At 46.1% G+C, this 17,555-nt stretch overlaps 1 protein-coding gene across 1 annotated transcript in view; it reads left to right on the top strand.

Annotated features, from left to right (window-relative positions):
• The window catches only part of LOC137367180 (dynein axonemal heavy chain 8-like), a 2,531,605-nt gene that overhangs the window by 2,272,186 nt on the left and 241,864 nt on the right, over positions 1 to 17,555 (top strand). The window contains exons 157-158 of the mRNA XM_068028616.1: positions 2,775 to 2,930; positions 13,978 to 14,094. Of these exons, the coding sequence (XP_067884717.1) occupies positions 2,775 to 2,930; positions 13,978 to 14,094 (273 nt within the window). The remainder of the gene's footprint in view (positions 1 to 2,774; positions 2,931 to 13,977; positions 14,095 to 17,555) is intronic.

Genomic DNA, 17,555 nt, shown 5'->3' with positions numbered 1-17,555 from the left:
AATTGGCTCAGTGGCAGGAAACAAATGGTAATTGTTGGCGTGTGTTTTTGCGACTGGAGGACTGTTTCCAGTGGTGCTCCGCAGTGCTCAGTACTGGGTCCCCTGCTTTTTGTGGTATATATTAATGATTTGGATGTAAATGTAGGGGGCATGATCAAGAAATTTTCAGATAACACAAAGATTGGCCATGTGGTAGATAGCGAGAAGGATAGCTGCAGGCTGCAGGAAGATATTAATGGTCTGGTCAGTTGGGTAGAAAAGTGGCAAATGGAATTCAACCCGTAGAAGTGTGAGGTGATGCATTTGGGGAGGTCAAAAAAGGCAAACGAATACACGATAAATGGGAGAATACTGACAGGTCTTCACTGAGCGCTGCTGGAGGGCACAGAGTGTGAAGAAGGGAGTTTGGTAAGTGAGTGGATTTTAAGGCTTAATCTCTTGAAGGTCTGGTTTTTGGTTTGTTTACATTTAGCAATTAACAGAAATTACTGTTTCAGTGAAGAGGCAAGTTAGTTTTTTTTTATTCATTCATGGGATGTGGGCGACACTGGCCAGGCCAGCATTTATTGCCCATCCCTAATTGCCCTTGAGAAGGTGGTGGTGAGCTGCCTTCTTGAACTGCTGCAGTCCATTTGGGGTAGGTATACCCATGGTGCCGTTAGGAAGGGAATTCCAGGATTTTGACCCAGCGACAGTGAAGGAATGGCGATATAGTTCCAAGTCAGGATGGTGTGTGACTTGGAGTGGAATTTGCAGGTGGTGGTGTTCCCATGCATTTGCATTTGCTGCCCTTGTCCTTCTAGTTGGTAGAGGTCGTGGGTTTGGAAGGTGCTGTCTAAGGAGCCTTGGTGCATTGCTGCAGTGCATCTTGTAGATGGTACACACTGCTGCCACTGTGCGTCGATGGTGGAGGGAGTGAATGTTTGTAGATGGGGTGCCAATCAAGCGGGCTGCTTTGTCCTGGATGGTGTCGAGCTTCTTGAGTGTTGTTGAAGCTGCACCCATCCAGGCAAGTGGAGAGTATTCCATCACACTCCTGACTTGTGCCTTGTAGATGGTGGACAGGCTTTGTGAAGTCAGGAGGTGAGTTACTCGCCGCAAGATTCCTAGCCTCTGACCTGCTCTTGTAGCCACGGTATTTATATGGCTACTCCAGTTCAGTTTCTGGTCAATGGTAGCCCCTAGGATGTTGATAGTGGGGGATTCAGCAATGGTAATGCCATTGAAGTGGCTAATGACTTCTTCAATGGCACTAGCGGTGGGGGGAGATGCTTCCTGCTGCTTAATGCATGTTCAGAGGTGCTAACTTAAGCAAGGACATCAGCTGGAGCATTGAGCTGCAAAGTGGCAGCACTGGTTTAATTCAACGTTGCATGCTGATTGACATCATAATCTGCCTGCTCTGTAAATTTACAGCAAATAGTAACTGCATTGACATCATGATCTGCCTGCTCTGTAAATTTACAGCAAATAGTAACTGCATTGACATCATAATCTGCCTGCTCTGTAAATTTACAGCAAATAGTAACTGCATTGACATCATGATCTGCCTGCTCTGTATATTTACAGCAAATAGTAACTGCATTGACATCATAATCTGCCTGCTCTGTAAATTTACAGCAAATAGTAACTGCATTGACATCATGATCTGCCTGCTCTGTAAATTTACAGCAAATAGTAACTGCATTGACATCATGATCTGCCTGCTCTGTAAATTTACAGCAAATAGTAACTGCATTGACATCATGATCTGCCTGCTCTGTAAATTTACAGCAAATAGTAACTGCATTGACATCATGATCTGCCTGCTCTGTAAATTTACAGCAAATAGTAACTGCATTGACATCATGATCTGCCTGCTCTGTATATTTACAGCAAATAGTAACTGCATTGACATCATGATCTGCCTGCTCTGTATATTTACAGCAAATAGTAACTGCACGCCAATGCTTTTACCAAGATGGCATTTGTGCACTTAACGTCAAAACTGTGTGCATGTACCAAAGCTGCCATTTCGGGAGCCTAAGGGCGCTCGTAGCCTCCGCTGAGCCCAATTTCTTGCCCTATATTTTTAGATGCTTTAAATAATAAGTGCTTACAAGTGTCTTCACAAACTATCAGTGTTGAAAAGAGTTGACATTTATCATTAATTGCATCTTAGTGCCCACTATTTTGCGTAAACTAACACTTTATAAAATTAGACAGTTACTGAAAATATTTCATATCTAGTTTGTATTTGATATATACAAAATGTTATAAATGATTTAGTTTCCCCTCCTCTCAGGAAGGCATGCTATGTTTGCATGAGCATTCCCAGGCCTTTGTCTAAATGTAAAAAGTGAGTATCGAGCATTAAGGCCAAGCTGAAACCTGTCCTCACCCAATGTCCTTACACCCTTTCCAGCAGGGGTCATTGGGGATCTATTGAAAACCAGAATTTGGCTTTATTTTCCCCTTTCTAGTCCAGGATGTTTCAGGCAATTGTTATATTTCTACTACCACTCCAACTAAGAACAACGAATAGCACGGGTCAGGATGGAGCTCAGCTCATTCTGGCCAGTATGGTTTACTTCTATACTGGACAATGTATTTAGTAAATGAGCTATCAGGGAGCTACATGAATAGCATTGTGAAAGAGAAGTCAATAAGTCCTGGTTGAGTAAACCTTCATCTAACTCTGTGATTGTCTAATTAACACGAGTCATTAGTTATATCCACAATTCATTATTTTCGTTGTTTACTTGTAGACTACTTGTCCATTGTCTATTTTACAGACATCCATCAAGTACACTAATGAGCCCCCTCAGGGAGTGCGGGCAGGACTGAAAAGAACATTTACTGGAATCACTCAAGACCAAATAGAATACTCAAACCTACCCATGTGGAAACCACTACTGTATGCAGTCGCTTTCCTTCACACCACTGTCCAGGTATGAAAGTCCAGACCTGACTGTGCTATATTCTGATCATGTATTCTAGAATTATACTTATTCAGTGAATGTGATCGACCGCATCCCTGAGGGATGAGATTTCATATTATGAAATTCACGGAGTTATGCTAACCCTACCCACATGGCAAAATTGGGTGGGTGGGCAGTATTTGCTGATGTCCACCGTTTCTATTTTAACTTGCTCTTCTGAGCAGTTAACAGCGACCTTCACCTGAAGCCAGAGGGGACTTTCTTTAAATTTGACAGGTGGTGTAATTGGGACCTGACTTCAATTTTAATTGTGGCCGGAGTGAGGAAGCCAATGTGATTTACTTGCTCAAAATGGGTAGGAAGCAGCAGCTGTATGACAGGTGGACAGAACCTGAGTGGCAGGAAGTCACCAGCCAGCAGCAAAGGACCAATAGCTGGTACAAAGCTAAGTTGCAGAAAAGAGGTTTTGGGAGGGTCTTTCAGGTGACACTGAGCCTGGGGCACCAGGGCAGGGTAAGACCAACTCTTTCTTGTGGGGTCCAGAGGTGCTCTCCTGCTCCATCAGGTACACCAAAGAGCCCCTCAAGCAGCCGTGTATGACTGAAAAGAACATTTACTGGGATCATTCAACAATTTTTATACCTTTCTTTCCAAGGTGGGCAGGATGTTTCATTGACAAGATTGTATAGTCCTATCAAAATCCATCTTAAGCTACAATTGTCCAATGAGGCGTCGAATTTTTTGTTCAAACTATGATATTAGAGACGGCCTTGACGATGTGCATATGTTTAAATTTCCTGCAGTAATTTCATCACCCCTGGTAGATGTTACAGATACCATCAAGATCTTTATCAGTAAATATAACAGCAGCTTCCTTTCCTGGTCACGCACACATTTTTAAAGGACAGGACAACTAAACAATCCAAGTCCTTTAAATTACTGACTTCTTACAAACTGTTGCTTGTTTGGAGAATTAAAGACAGAGTTTATTTCATAAAGTATATAAAAACATGACTTCTAGTTTCTCTGTATTTCAAAAGATGGCAAACTCTGACGTCATCAATCAATGTCAGTATGTGTCACTCTTGCAGCTTTTCAAAACACTTTGGACCACTTAGGCCAGCTGAACTAACATTTTTAAAACATGTTCAGTCATTTCAATCGCTTATCTTCATATTTCCAGAAACCATGATTCCATGTTTTTGTGTATGTGAAGCTTCTCCAAAGTTTTAACTTGGCATCAAAACAAAACATAGCTTGTTATTGGCTTTGATTCAATTTTTATGAATGTTTTGCTTTTTGCTAAACATTCCATAGCCTTAAATTTTTTTTAATACCAGTGACTCTGTTTATCAGTAATGAAAACAGTCTGCAGCTGTTAACAGGTTACTTTAACTCAAAAATTCCTTTTGGTCTTATCAATGCATGCTGGTCAGATACAGTCTGTTTTCTGTACCCCTGTATACAGCATAGCTTTATTTAATTTTAACTATCAATGTTCCCGAGTTGGAGAGCCTCACAAGTCTCAACCACAAATTTTGATTAAAATAACATTTCCATCTCTTACAGTCTGTTTTCCTCCAATTTAACGAGAGTATTACTTTGAATGCCTATGGTGGCAAGAAACATAAACATAGAAACATAGAAAATAGGAGTAGGCCATTCGGCCCTTCGAGCCTGCTGCACCATTCATTATGATCACGGCTAATCATCCAACTCAGGAGCCTGTTCCTGCTTTTCCCCCCTATCCTTTGATCCCTTTCGCCCCAAGAGCTATATCTAACTCCTTCTTGAAAACATACAATGTTTTGGCCTCAACTGCTTTCTGTGGTAGTGAATTCCACAGGCTTACCACTCTCTGGGTGAAGTAATTTCTCCTCATCTTAGTCCTGAAAGGTTTACCCCGTATCCTTAGACTATGACCCCTGGTTCTGGACTACCCCACCATCAGGAACATCCTTCTTGCATCTACCCTGCCAAGTCCTGTTGGAATTTTACAGGTTTCTCTGAGATCCCCCCTCACATTTCTGAACTCCAGCGAATATGATCATAACCGACTCAATCTCTCCTCATACATCAGTCCTGCCATCCCAGGAATCAGTCTGGTAAACCTTCGCTGTACTCCCTCTATAGCAAGAACATCCTTCCTCAGATAAGGAGACCAAAACTGCACACAATATTCCAGGTGTGGCCTCACCAAGGCCCTGCATAATTGTAGCAAGACATCCCTGCTTCTGTACTCGAATCCTCTCGCTATGAAGGCCAACATACCATTTGCCTTTTTTACCACCTGTTGCACCTGCATGCTTACCTTCAGATCCATTAGGTAAGTGCCTTTACAGCACTGCTTGTGGGCCAGGTGGACCAGGAATGCATCCCTCTGCAGCCCACCAAGCTTACCTGTTCCCCACCATGTGATTGGACCCAAAACTACTCGACGGCAAAGGTCCAATATTTTTTCTGACCATTCGATTTCTTCTGCGACACTCTGATTTCTTCTCTGATTCTTTATTGTCTTCTTTCCTCCCTCCACTAATGTGGCATGGCAACATAGGCCTTCCCACCCAACATCTTTCCACCCTTTAAATATGACTGGCTGCAGCCATGAAAGGAATCAAAAATTTAAAAGAGGTTCTGCCATGAAAAGTGGAAGGACTTCTGCGAAGCCCGTACTTCTGGATTTCCCAGTCACTCAGCATCCCTCCCCTGTCTCATACAGTTACTTCTCTGGGCCATTGTTTCTGTCACATGCTTCAGTGCCTCTGTATTTGTACATCCATCCCCGCCACCCACCACCCCCCACCCGCCCAATCACTGCATCACAACTATTAGGAAGCCTGTAGATAACTCACAAATGGGTTCTGACTCCATTGCTGTTCCTCAACGCTACCAGTTTTTCTCATGCTGCCTGACCATCCTCATGGAAGTACTGCTGTCATTGGGTCTTCTACCAGTTTTACTACTACCCAAAGGCGAGGCAGGTGTCACCAGATACATCATTGGTGTGGACACAACTTGTGCTGGCACTATGGAAGCCCAAAACTTCAAAAATGTTGGCTGTTCCACTTCTGGCACAGCCTGTGAGGTGCACCCTGACAGTAACGATGCGAGCATAGGTGTGTTGTGTATGCTAAAAGCATGCAAAGTGGGTGGATCATAACATCAAACAACATTTAATAATGATTTTGTGCATGAACTGTGGACCTTGTAGCACCTGTTAATGTCAGCTGCAAGATGGACTCCCCACTAGTGCTATTCAAAGGGTTCACCGTGGCCAGGATTTTGTGTTGGAGGTGAAGCTCTCAGCAATGGTCAAAAAGGCAGGGGAAAGCCTGCCTCTGCCTCTTCATGTCCACCCCCCCATCCCCCCACCTCGATGCGATCCTCCAGTCTTTTTAAATTGAAGCTTCGTGAGCCGGGATCCCCATCCCTTTGAAAATGGGGATCCTGCCTCCAAGAGCTGCTGGCCAATCAGAGGGTCAGCAGCTCAGCAGTAGGCAGCGCCACTGGGGGCAGTGACAACTGCTGGTACTGCAGAGGCCTTGGACCTAGTCCCAGTAGTGGAACCCTGGACCTCTGGTAAATGAGGCAGAGTTGCTGGGGCCAGTCTGAAAGGCCCTGGCGAGGTGAGGGTGGAGGGCTGATGTGCAGTCCAGGGGGAGGGGTGTCTTGGGGGTAAAGTGGTTCTCGGTGGGGTCCCCCGTGGGCCACAGAGGAGGGACAACCCCCCCACCGTCCAAAGCTCACTGGGAGTGGACCACGAGTTACAGGGTGGACTTGCCGCATGGCGAAGGCACTTCCCGTCGCTTGTATGATCCCAGTGGCGGCGGGAAGAGGCCCTTAATTGGCCAGTAATAGGTTACTCAAGGGTCTCAGTGGCCTCTGGGCAGGAAGGCCATCATTGGCCCATCCCGCCCCCGATAAGATTGCTTGACGATGGGAAGGCGACGGGCCCACTGCTCCCCGCCACCCGCCTCTCCATGCCTCTCACCCTGCCTCAGAGGGGGCCATAAAAGCCATCTCCATGGGATTTCCAGGTTGGGTTCTTTTGACTTTCTATTGCTGCTGCAGAGTGGTGGAAGTATTGGGTTGAGTGTTGGGAGGTTTTTCAAAATTTGTTGTTGTTGGATTTTGCAAAGGAGGTCAAAGGTGTTGGAAGGCCTATCAGGAGAAAGTCTGCTTTCAGTAATGTGGGTGGTAATTGAAGTTCCTACTGGGCTGCAGCATGACTTGGAGATGGAGTAGAGGCAACAGAGAGAGGAAGCTGTGTGCAGGAGAAGGAGAAACAATCTCAAAAGAAGGCATTAGTAACCAAGATTCTTCAGAAACCACACTCTTAGCTCCACCTTAGCCAGGAGCAGTGTCTAAGGAGGTAGTGACTGAATTGTGCCACCTCCTACAACCATACCTGCAGTGGCACACCAGGGTGAGGACGACACTCCCAATCGACATTAAGGTCATTGTGGCCCTCAATTTCTATGCCAGTGGATCCTTCCAGGTTTAAACTTGATCATGACTTTAAATTGTGGATCAAGACAAATGGTGCTGTAGATTGTGGGAGACTGCAGGAAGACATAGGGTAGATGGGTAGATTTACACCATACAGTTCAATGAAGAAGAAGGTGAAATAATACATTGGTAAGAAAATAAAATTTAAGCTTTTAAATGGAATAAAGGCAGCAAAGCTTTAGACATCCTGGATATGCAAGCCATTGAAGGAGGAGGTGGCGGACTGGTATTGTCACTGGTCTAATAACCCAGAAACCCAGGGTATTGATCTGGGAACTTGGGTTCGAATCCCACCACAGCAGAAGGTGGAATTTAAATTCAATTAATAAATCTGGAATTAAAAGCTAGTCTAAATATGGCCATGAAACCATTGTCGATTATTATAAACACCCATCTGGTTCGCTAATCCCTTTGAGGGAAGGAAATCTGCTGTCCTTACCTGGTCTGGGCTACATATGACTCCCATTATCTGAGCTCCAGGCCATCACTGCAGGAGTTCCTCAGGGTAGTGTCCTAGGCCCAACCATCTTCAGCTGCTTCATCAATGACCTTCCTTCAATCATAAGGTCAGAAGTGGGGATGTTGGCTGATGATCGCACAATGTTCAGCACCATTTGCGACTCCTCAGATACTGAAGCAGTCCATATATAAATGCAGCAAGACCTGCACAATATCCAGGCTTGGGCTGATAAGTGGCAAGTAACATTCGTGCCACACAAGTGCCAAGCAGTGACCATCTCCAACAGGAGAAAATCTAACTATCTCCCCTTGACATTCAATGGCATTACAATTGCTGAATCCTCCACAATCAACGTACAAGGGGCTGCCATTGACCAGAAACTGAACTGGAGTAGCCATATAAATACCGTGGCTACAAGAGCAGGTCAGAGGCTAGGAATCCTGCAGCGAGTAACTCACCTCCTGACTCCCCAAAGCCTGTCCACCATCTACAAGGCACAAGTCAGGAGTGTGGTGGAATACTCTCCACTTGCCTGGATGGGTGCAGCTCCAACAATACTCAAGAAGCTCGACACCATCCAGGACAAAGCAGCCTGCTTGATTGGCACACCATCTACGAACATTCACTCCCTCCACCACCGCGCACAGTGGCAGCAGTGTGTACCATCTACAAGATGCACTGCAGCAATGCACCAAGGATCCTGAGACAGCACCTTCCAAACCCCTGACCTCTACCAACTGGAAGGACAAGGACAGCAAATGCATGGGAACACCATCACCTACGCGTTCCCCTTCAAGTCACACCCCATCCTGACTTGGAACCATATCGCTGTTCCTTCACTGTTGCTGGGTCAAAATCCTGGAACTCCCTTCCTAACAGCACTGTAGGTGTACCTACCTCACATGGACTGCAGCGGTTCAAGAAGGCAGCTCACCACCACCTTCTCAAGGGCAATTAGGGATGGGCAATAAATGCTGGCCTAGCCAGCGATGCCTACATCCCATGAATGAATAATAAAAAAAAAGATCTGTAGCAATGATCTCTGAAATGGCCTAACAAGCCACTCAGTTGTATCTAACCGCTACGAAGTAAATAAAACAGCATGAAACCGGACGGATCACCCAGCACGGGCAATGGCAAACCCAGCCCTGTCGACCCTGCAAAGTCCTCCTTACTAACATATAGGGGCTTGTGCCAAAGTTGAGAGAGCTGTCCCACAGACTAGTCAAGCAACAGCCTGACATAGTCATACTCACAGAATCATACCTTACAGACAATGTCCCAGACACTGTCATCACCACCCCTGGGTATGTTCTGTCCCACTGGCAGGACAGACTCAGCACAGGTGGCAGCACAGTGGTATACAGTAGGGAGGAAGTTGCCCTGGGAGTCCTCAACATCGGCTCCAGGCCCCATGAAGTCTCATGGTATCAGGTCAAACATGGGCAAGGAAACCTCCTGCTAATTACCACCTACCGCCCTCCCTCTTCTGATGAGTCAGTACTCCTCCATGTTGATCACCACTTGGAGAAAGCACTGAGGGTGGCAAGGGCGCAGAATGCACTCTGGGTGGGGGACGTCAATGTCCGTCACCAAGAGTGGCTCGGTAGCACCACTACTGACCGAGCTGGCTGAATCCTAAAGAACATAACTGCTAGACTGGGTCGATGGCAGGTGGTGAGGGAAAAACGTACTGGACCTCATCCTGACCAATCTGCCTGCCGCAGATGCATCTGTCCATGACAGTATTGAAAGGAGTGACCACCGCACAGTCCTTGTGGAGACGTAGTCCCGCCTTCACATTGAGGATATCCTTCATCGAGTTTTGGCATTACCACCGTACTAAATGGGATCGATTTTGAGCAGATCTAGCAATGCAAAACTGGGCATCCATGAGGCAATGTGGACCATCAGTAGCAACAGATTTGTACTCAACCACAATCGGTAACCTCATGGCCCGGCATATTCCCCACACTACTGTTGCCATCAAGCCAGGAGACAAATCCTGGTTCAATGAAGAGTGTAGGAGGGCATGCCAAGAACAGCATCAGGCATACCTCAAAATGAGATTGCAATCTGGTGAAGCTACAACCCACGACTACTTGGGTGTCAAACTGCGTAAGCAGCATGCGATAGACAGGTCTAAGCGATCCCACAAACAACGGATCAGATCTAAGCTCTGCAGTCCGGCCACATCCAGCCATGAATGGTGATGGACAGTCAAACAACTAACTGGAGGAGGTGGCTCCACAATTATCCCCATCCTCAATAATGGGGGAGCCCAGCACATCAGTTTGAAAGATAAGGCAGAAGCATTTGCAACAATCTTCAGCCAGAAGTGCTGAGCCCCCAGCATCAAAGACTTCAGCCAATTCAATTCACTCTGCGTGATATCAAGAAATGACTGAAGGCACTGGATACTGCAAAGGCTATGGGTACTGACAATATTCCAGCAATATTACTGAAGACCTGTGGTCCAGAACGTGCTGCGCCCCGAGCCAAGCTGTTCCAGTATGGCTACAACACTGGCATCTACCCGGCAATGTGGAAAATTGTCCAGGTATGTCCTATACACAAAAAGCAGGACAAGACCAATCTGGCCAATTAGTGCTCCATCAGTCTACTTTTGATCATCAGTAAAGCGATGGAAGGTGCCGTCGAAAGTGATATCAAGTGGCACATGATCAGCAATAACCTGCTGAGTGACTCTCAGTTTGGGTTCTGCCAGGGCCACTCAGCTCCTGACCTCATCACAGCCTTGGTTCAAACATGGAAAAAAGAGCTGAACTCAAGAGGTGAGGTGAGAGTGACTGCCCTTGACATCAAGGCAGCGTTTGACCGAGTATGGCATCAAGTAGACCTAGCAAAACTGAAGTCAATGGGAATCAGGGGGAAAACCCTCCGCTGGCTGGAGTCATACCTAGCGCAAAGGAAGATGGTTGTGGTTGTTGGAGGTGATTCATCTGAGCTCCAGGATATCACTGCAGGGGTTCCTCAGGGGACTGTCCTAGGCCCAACCATCTTCAGCTGCTTCATCAATCATAAGGTCAGAAGTGGGGATGTTCGCTGATGATTGCACAATGTTCAGCACCATTCGCGACTCCTCAGATACTGAAGCAGTCCGTGTAGAAATGCAGCAAGATCTGCACAATATTCAGGCTTGGGCAGTAACATTCTCGCCACACAAGTGCCAGGCAATGACCATCTCCAACAAGAGAAAATCTAACCATCTCCCCTTGACATTCAATGGCATTACCATCGCTGAATCCCCCACTATCAACATCCTAGGGGTTACCATTGACCAGAAACTGAACTGGAATAGCCATATAAATACTGTGGCTACATGAGTAGGTCAGAAGCTAGGAATCCTGCAGCGAGTAACCCACCTCCTGACACCCCGAAAAAGCCTGTCCACCATCTACAAGTCAGGAGTGTGATGGAATACTCTCCACTTCCCTGGATGGGTGCAGCTCCAACAACACTCAAGAAGCTCAACACCATCCAGGACAAAGCAGCCCACTTGATTGGCACCCCATCCACAAACATTCACTCCCTTCACCACCGACGCACAGTGGCAGCAGTGTGTACCATCTACAAGATGCACTGCAGCAACACACCAAGGCTCCTTAGACGGCACCTTCCAAACCCGTGACCGCTACCAACTAGAAGGACAAGGGCAGCAAATGCATGGGAACACCATCACCTGCAAGTTCCTCTCCAAGTCACACACCATCCTGACTTGGAACTATATCGCCGTTCCTTCACTGTCACTGGGTCAAAATCCTGGAACTGCCTTCCTAACAGCACTGTGGTTGTACCTACCTCACATGGACTGCAGCAGTTCAAGAAGGCAGCTCACCACCACCTTCTCAAGGGCAATTAGGGATGGGCAAAAAATGCTGGCCTGGCCTGCGATGCCCACATCCAATGAATGAATTAAAAAAAAATTAAAAGTGACAATGCAAGTTGATTAGGTCATAAAAAGGCAAAGAGAGTCTTTAGTTTTGTATCTAGAAGCATAGAATACAAAAGAACGAACATGGGCTGAACTTTAAGCCGCCCCAGTGGGTTGGTTGGTGGTGTGGAGGCGGTGTGAAATTAAGCGGGAGGCTCCGGGAGGCCTTCACGCACCGCTCCCACCTCCGGTTGGCTTTACGGCAGTCAGGCGGTGCGAGGGACGGGGGGGAAAAAGCCCGCCCACCCGAGACCAATCAAGGCCCTTAAGCGGTGACTTTATGGCCACTTAAGGGCCCGCACCCTCCTCCACGGGTGTTTTACCCCATGGCAAGCGGGTGTGCTGGGGACATGAAAGGCCGTCCAGCTATAGCAGCCAGCCTTTCCACCCCCCGGGGGTGGGTGCCATGGCAGTCGGGCACAGGGTTCCCGAATAAGGGCCGTCCCCACCTCCCAACCCACCCCCGGGACCCAAGATGCCCCCCCCCCCCTCCTCAAACGACCACTCCAGCCTCACGAAGGAAGGACAGATCTGCCTTGTGAGGCAAGCCCAACTTGCCTTCACTCCTGGATCCATCAGGTCGGCTGGACTGCAGTCCTAGCAGTGGCCACTCTCCCGGTGGCGCTGCTGGGACTAAGAGCCGCCGACCCGCTGATTGGCTGGCAGCTCATTGAGGCAGGACCTCCTTCCTCAAGCAGGCGGAAGTCCCGTCTTGGGACAATTAAAGCCCGGGGACCCGTAAAATGCGGGACGGATCCCCAGACTAGGCGGAAGCGGGTTTGCCACCGACTTTTACGTCGGTGGAGAATTCCCGTCTGTCTAAGGTAAAATCCAGTCCCATAATATTTGACTTTGTCTTTACTTTAAATGGGTTAATATCATTCACAGTATTTTCCAAGATTTGCATCAATGGAGTGATTTAAAATTAATCTGTGATCAATCTCTTCCCATTAAGCTGAGCTGATTTTCTGACCTTATATCCTCTCCATCACAAAGACTGCCTACTTTAATTTTAGTTCCATCCCTAATCTCTGCCCTGTCTCAAATTATCAGCCACTGAAATCCTCATGCATTTTTTTTTAAACCAATAGACTCAACCGTTCCAAAGTTATCCTGGCCAACCTACCATCTTCCAATCTCCATAGCCTTCAGTTCATGTAAAACTTAGCTTCCCATATACGAGCCTGCAAATACCAGATCCTGCTCACCCATCACTGTTGTGGGAGCTGATCTACATTCTCTCTCTCTCCAGCAATGCCTCAATTTTATAATTCTCATCATATTGGTAAAACCTCTCCAGGAGGTAATCGCTCTTTATCTTTGTAATCTTCTCCAGCCCTACAGTCCTCCAAGAATTCTGCTTTCCTCCAACTCTGGCTTCTTTTGCATTCCCAAATCCCTTCCCCCACAATTGGTGGTACTGCCTTCAGCTGTTGAGGCCCTAACCTCTGTAATTTCCTCCCAAAACCTCTCCAGCTCCTTTAAGATGCTCTTTAAAAATCTATCTCTTTGACCAAGCTTTTGGTTAACTGTCCTAATATCACCTTAATGTGGCTTATTGTCAAATTTTGTTTGATAATGTTCCTGTGAAGTGTCTTCGGATATTTAACTACATTAAAGGTGTTATATGTGTGCAAATTGTGACTTTTGTCGTTCATGTTAACCTTAAGTCATTTGAAGGAATTTAAAATCTGAATGAACTGTACCAACACCTTCATGGAGGTTGAGTATATGAAACAACACCAACTCTTTACTTCTTTTCTCGTTTAAGACCCTGCTTGAAACCTACCTCTTTGACCAAGATGTCATCACCTGTCTTAATATTTCCTTCTTTAACTCGATGTTGATTTTTGCCTAATTATGCTGTGTGAAGTTTGGTGATGTTTTATTGCATTAAAGATGCTACATAAATGGTTGTTGTTGTGATATCCTGCAAGAAGGAAACACTCACTGTTGTAAATCACTATTGAAAAGGTTTGAAAGCAGTGTCTGCAGAAATTACAGCATCACATCTGAACCCTGAAAATAAACCTAGCTTTTTAAGTGCACTTGTTCAATCTGACAGGTTTTGAATTTTAAAATAATGAATAAAATGAAAGTGATTAAGTAAGATTTTGTTTTTACTTCCTTAGGAACGACGGAAATTTGGTCCACTGGGGTGGTGTATTCCATATGAGTTTAACTCTTCAGATTTCACAGCCAGTATCCAGTTCGTACAGAACCACCTGGACGATTGTGACAAAAAGAAGGTGCGTTTCAGTCTGCTTGTATGTGGTAATATTGACGAAGAACAAGGAGAAATCACAATTTTCTTATGAATACCTCAGTGTATGTTACACTAGAAAAAGGGGTCAGCAAGTATCTCCTTAATCAGTGAGATTTAAGTAGAGGGAAATAAACACAGGAAGGACTGAGAAGTAGGTTGAATAAAAGGAGGTGAATTTAATATCATCAGGTACAGAACGAGAAATAGAGAGAGACAAAAGAAACAAACGAAAATGTTAAAAAATGACATTTTTTAAATCTTCCTCAAGAATTCAAAACCTGAAGGAATGAAACTCCATATTTGTAATAGTTAATTTTCTGAAAATAGAAACATTATGTCGAAGCTTTTCGTCTTGCACTCATCAGGACAATCCACAAGAAGAGCAATGTCAGGGAAAACAATAAATTTATACTGTATGAAAAGAGACTGCTGATTGGTTGGCAAGTGAACTCTAATTGTTAGAGGTTTTGCCATGAAGGATGCACCAGGTAACAGTGACTGACAGTTAACTGCCAAGCTTTGTTTGAAATTTAAACCAGGCAATTTGACTCCGATTGGTCAAGGCATTGACCTGAAGAATGAACCAGCAAATGGCTGTCACTTATTTTGTTTAGCTGAAACAAGCGCAATGTTTGTACATATTCTTTCTGTCTGGAAAGAACAAGGTCCTGTGTATTAATATATGGAGCTTCCAGTATGCGTAAATACGCCACACTGCAAGCCCTACTGACAATCTTAAATTGGTTGGAAGCGTAATTCTTAGCGCGCCGAGGATTATTTAGCAAATGTTGTCCGATTGCAGAATCTAATCTAATGTTGGACACTGTGGTTCGAGTTTTGCAAGCACAGGCTGGTTGGGTACGTCTGTACCTTGCCCGTTGTGAATAGCGGAAGGGACATGTTGTTTGATACAATCCGTCAGTCTTTGGGACGTACGGCCTATCATCACACTGGCATTGAAATTCATATATCACATTACTTATTTGTGTGAGAGGCAGGACATCGTTTTGCTTGACGACAACATCCTGTTAGTGGTGAACACCACACGTGTTGCTACTGCATAGTAGCAGCATGAAACAACTAGCTTCACCGGTTGCTCAAATTTTTACCCTTCCAGGGGTAGTGGTCTCTACCGAGGTTGTAACATAAGTGTGAGGTGATGCATTTTGGCAGGAAGATTAAGGAGGCTACATACTGATTGGATAATACGAATCCTTTCCATGTAGTGCTAATGTCACTGGACTAGCAAGCCAGAGGCTCAGGCTAATACTCTGGGGTCAGAGGTTCAAATCCCACCATGGCAGCTGGTGGGATTTAAATTCAATTAATAAATCTGGAATTAAAAAGCTGGTCTCGGTAATGGTGAAACCAGTGTCAATTGTCGTGAAAACCCATCTGGTTCACTAATGTCCTTTAGGGAAGGAAATCTGCTGTCCTTACCTGGTCTGGCCCACATGTGACTCCAGACCCACAGCAATGTGGTTAGCTGTTAAATGCCCTCTGTAATGGTCTCGCAAGCTGCACAGCTGTACCAAACAGCTAAAGTCTAAAAGCAATTAAACTGGACAGACCACTCGGCATCAATCGAGGCACCAGAAGCGATAACGGCACGCCCATCCCAGTCGGCCCTGCAAAGTCCTCCATACTAACATCTGGGGGCTTGCCTCACACACTAGTCAAGCAACAGCCTGACATAATCATACTCACGGAATCATTCCTTACAGACAATGTCCCAGACACCACCATCACCATCCCTGGGTATGTCCTGTCCCATCAACAGGACAGACCCACCACAGGTGGCTGCAAAGTGGTATACAGTCGGGATGGAGTTTCCCTGGGAGTCCTCAACATTGTCTCTGGATCCCATGAAGTCCCGTGGCACAGATCAAACATGGACGAGGAAACTTCCTGCTGATTACCACCTACCACACCCCGCTCAGCTGATGAATCAGTACTCCTTCATGTTGAACACCACTTAGAAGAAGCACTGAGAGTGGCAAGGGCACAGAATGTACTCTGCATGGGGGACTTCAATGTCCACTACCAAGAATGGCTTGGGAGCACCACGACTGACCGGGCTGTCTGAGTCTTAAAGAACATAGTTACTAGATTGAGTCTGTAGCAGGTGGTAAGGGAGCCAACAAGAGGGAAAAACATACTTGATCTTATTCTCACTAATCTAACTGTCGCGGACGCATCTGTTCATGACAGTGTTGGTAGGATTGACCTCCGCACAGTCCCTGTGGAGTCAAAAGTCCCATCCTCATACTGAGGATACCCTCCATGTGTGGCACTACCACTGTGCTAAATGGGATAGATTTCGAACAGATCTAGCAATGCAAAACTGGGCATCCATGAGGCGCTGTGGGCCATCAGCAGCAGCAGAATTGTACTCAACTACAATCTGTAAACTCATGGCCCGGCATATCCCCCACTCTACCATTACCATCAAGCCAGGAGACCAACCCTGTTTCAATGAAGAATGCAGGAGGGCATGCCAGGAGCAGCACCAGGCATAGGGCGGCACAGTGGCGCAGTGGTTAGCACCGCAGCCTCACAGCTCCAGGGACCCGGGTTCGATTCCGGGTACTGCCTGTGTGGAGTTTGCAAGTTCTCCCTGTGTCTGCGTGGGTTTTCTCCGGGTGCTCCGGTTTCCTCCCACAAGCCAAAAGACTTGCAAGTTGATAGGTAAATTGGCCATTATAAATTGTCACTAGTATAGGTAGGTGGTAGGGAAATATAGGGACAGGTGGGGATGTTTGGTGGGAATATGGGATTAGTGTAGGATTAGTCTAAATGGGTGGTTGATGTTCGGCACAGACTCGGTGGGCCGAAGGGCCTGTTTCAGTGCTGTATCTCTAATCTAATCTAAATCTAATCCAATCATACCTCAAAATGAGGTGTCAACCCAGTGAAGCTTCAACATAGGACTACATGCGTGTCAAACAGCATAAGCAGCATGTGACAGCCAGATCTAAGCTCTTCAGTCCAACCACATTCAGTCGTGAATGGTGGTGGACAATTAAACAATTAACTGGAGGAGGAAGCTCCACAAACATTCCCATCCTCAACTATGGGGGAGTTCAGCACATCAGTGCAAAAGACAAGGCTGAAGCATTTGCAACCACCTTCATCCAGAAGTGCCAAGTGGATGATCCATCTCAGCCTGCTCCTGAGATCCCCAGCATCACAGATGCCAATCTACAGCCAATTCGATTCACTCCACGTAATGTCAGAAAATGGCTGAAGGCACTGGATACTGTAAAGGCTATGGGCCCTGACAACATTCCGGCAATAGTACTGAAGACCTGAACTTTCCACGTACCTAGCCAAGCTGTTCCAGTACAGCTACAACACTGGCATCTACCCAGCAATGTGGAAAATTGCCCAGGTATGTTCTGTACACAAAAAGCAGGACAAATCCAATCCAACCAATTACTGCCC

This window comes from Heterodontus francisci, chromosome 3 (assembly GCF_036365525.1).
Source record: "Heterodontus francisci isolate sHetFra1 chromosome 3, sHetFra1.hap1, whole genome shotgun sequence".
In the NCBI taxonomy this organism is placed as follows: Eukaryota; Metazoa; Chordata; class Chondrichthyes; order Heterodontiformes; family Heterodontidae; genus Heterodontus; species Heterodontus francisci.
Note: the sequence above shows the minus strand (reverse complement) of the source record. Positions and strands in the feature narration are given on the sequence as shown.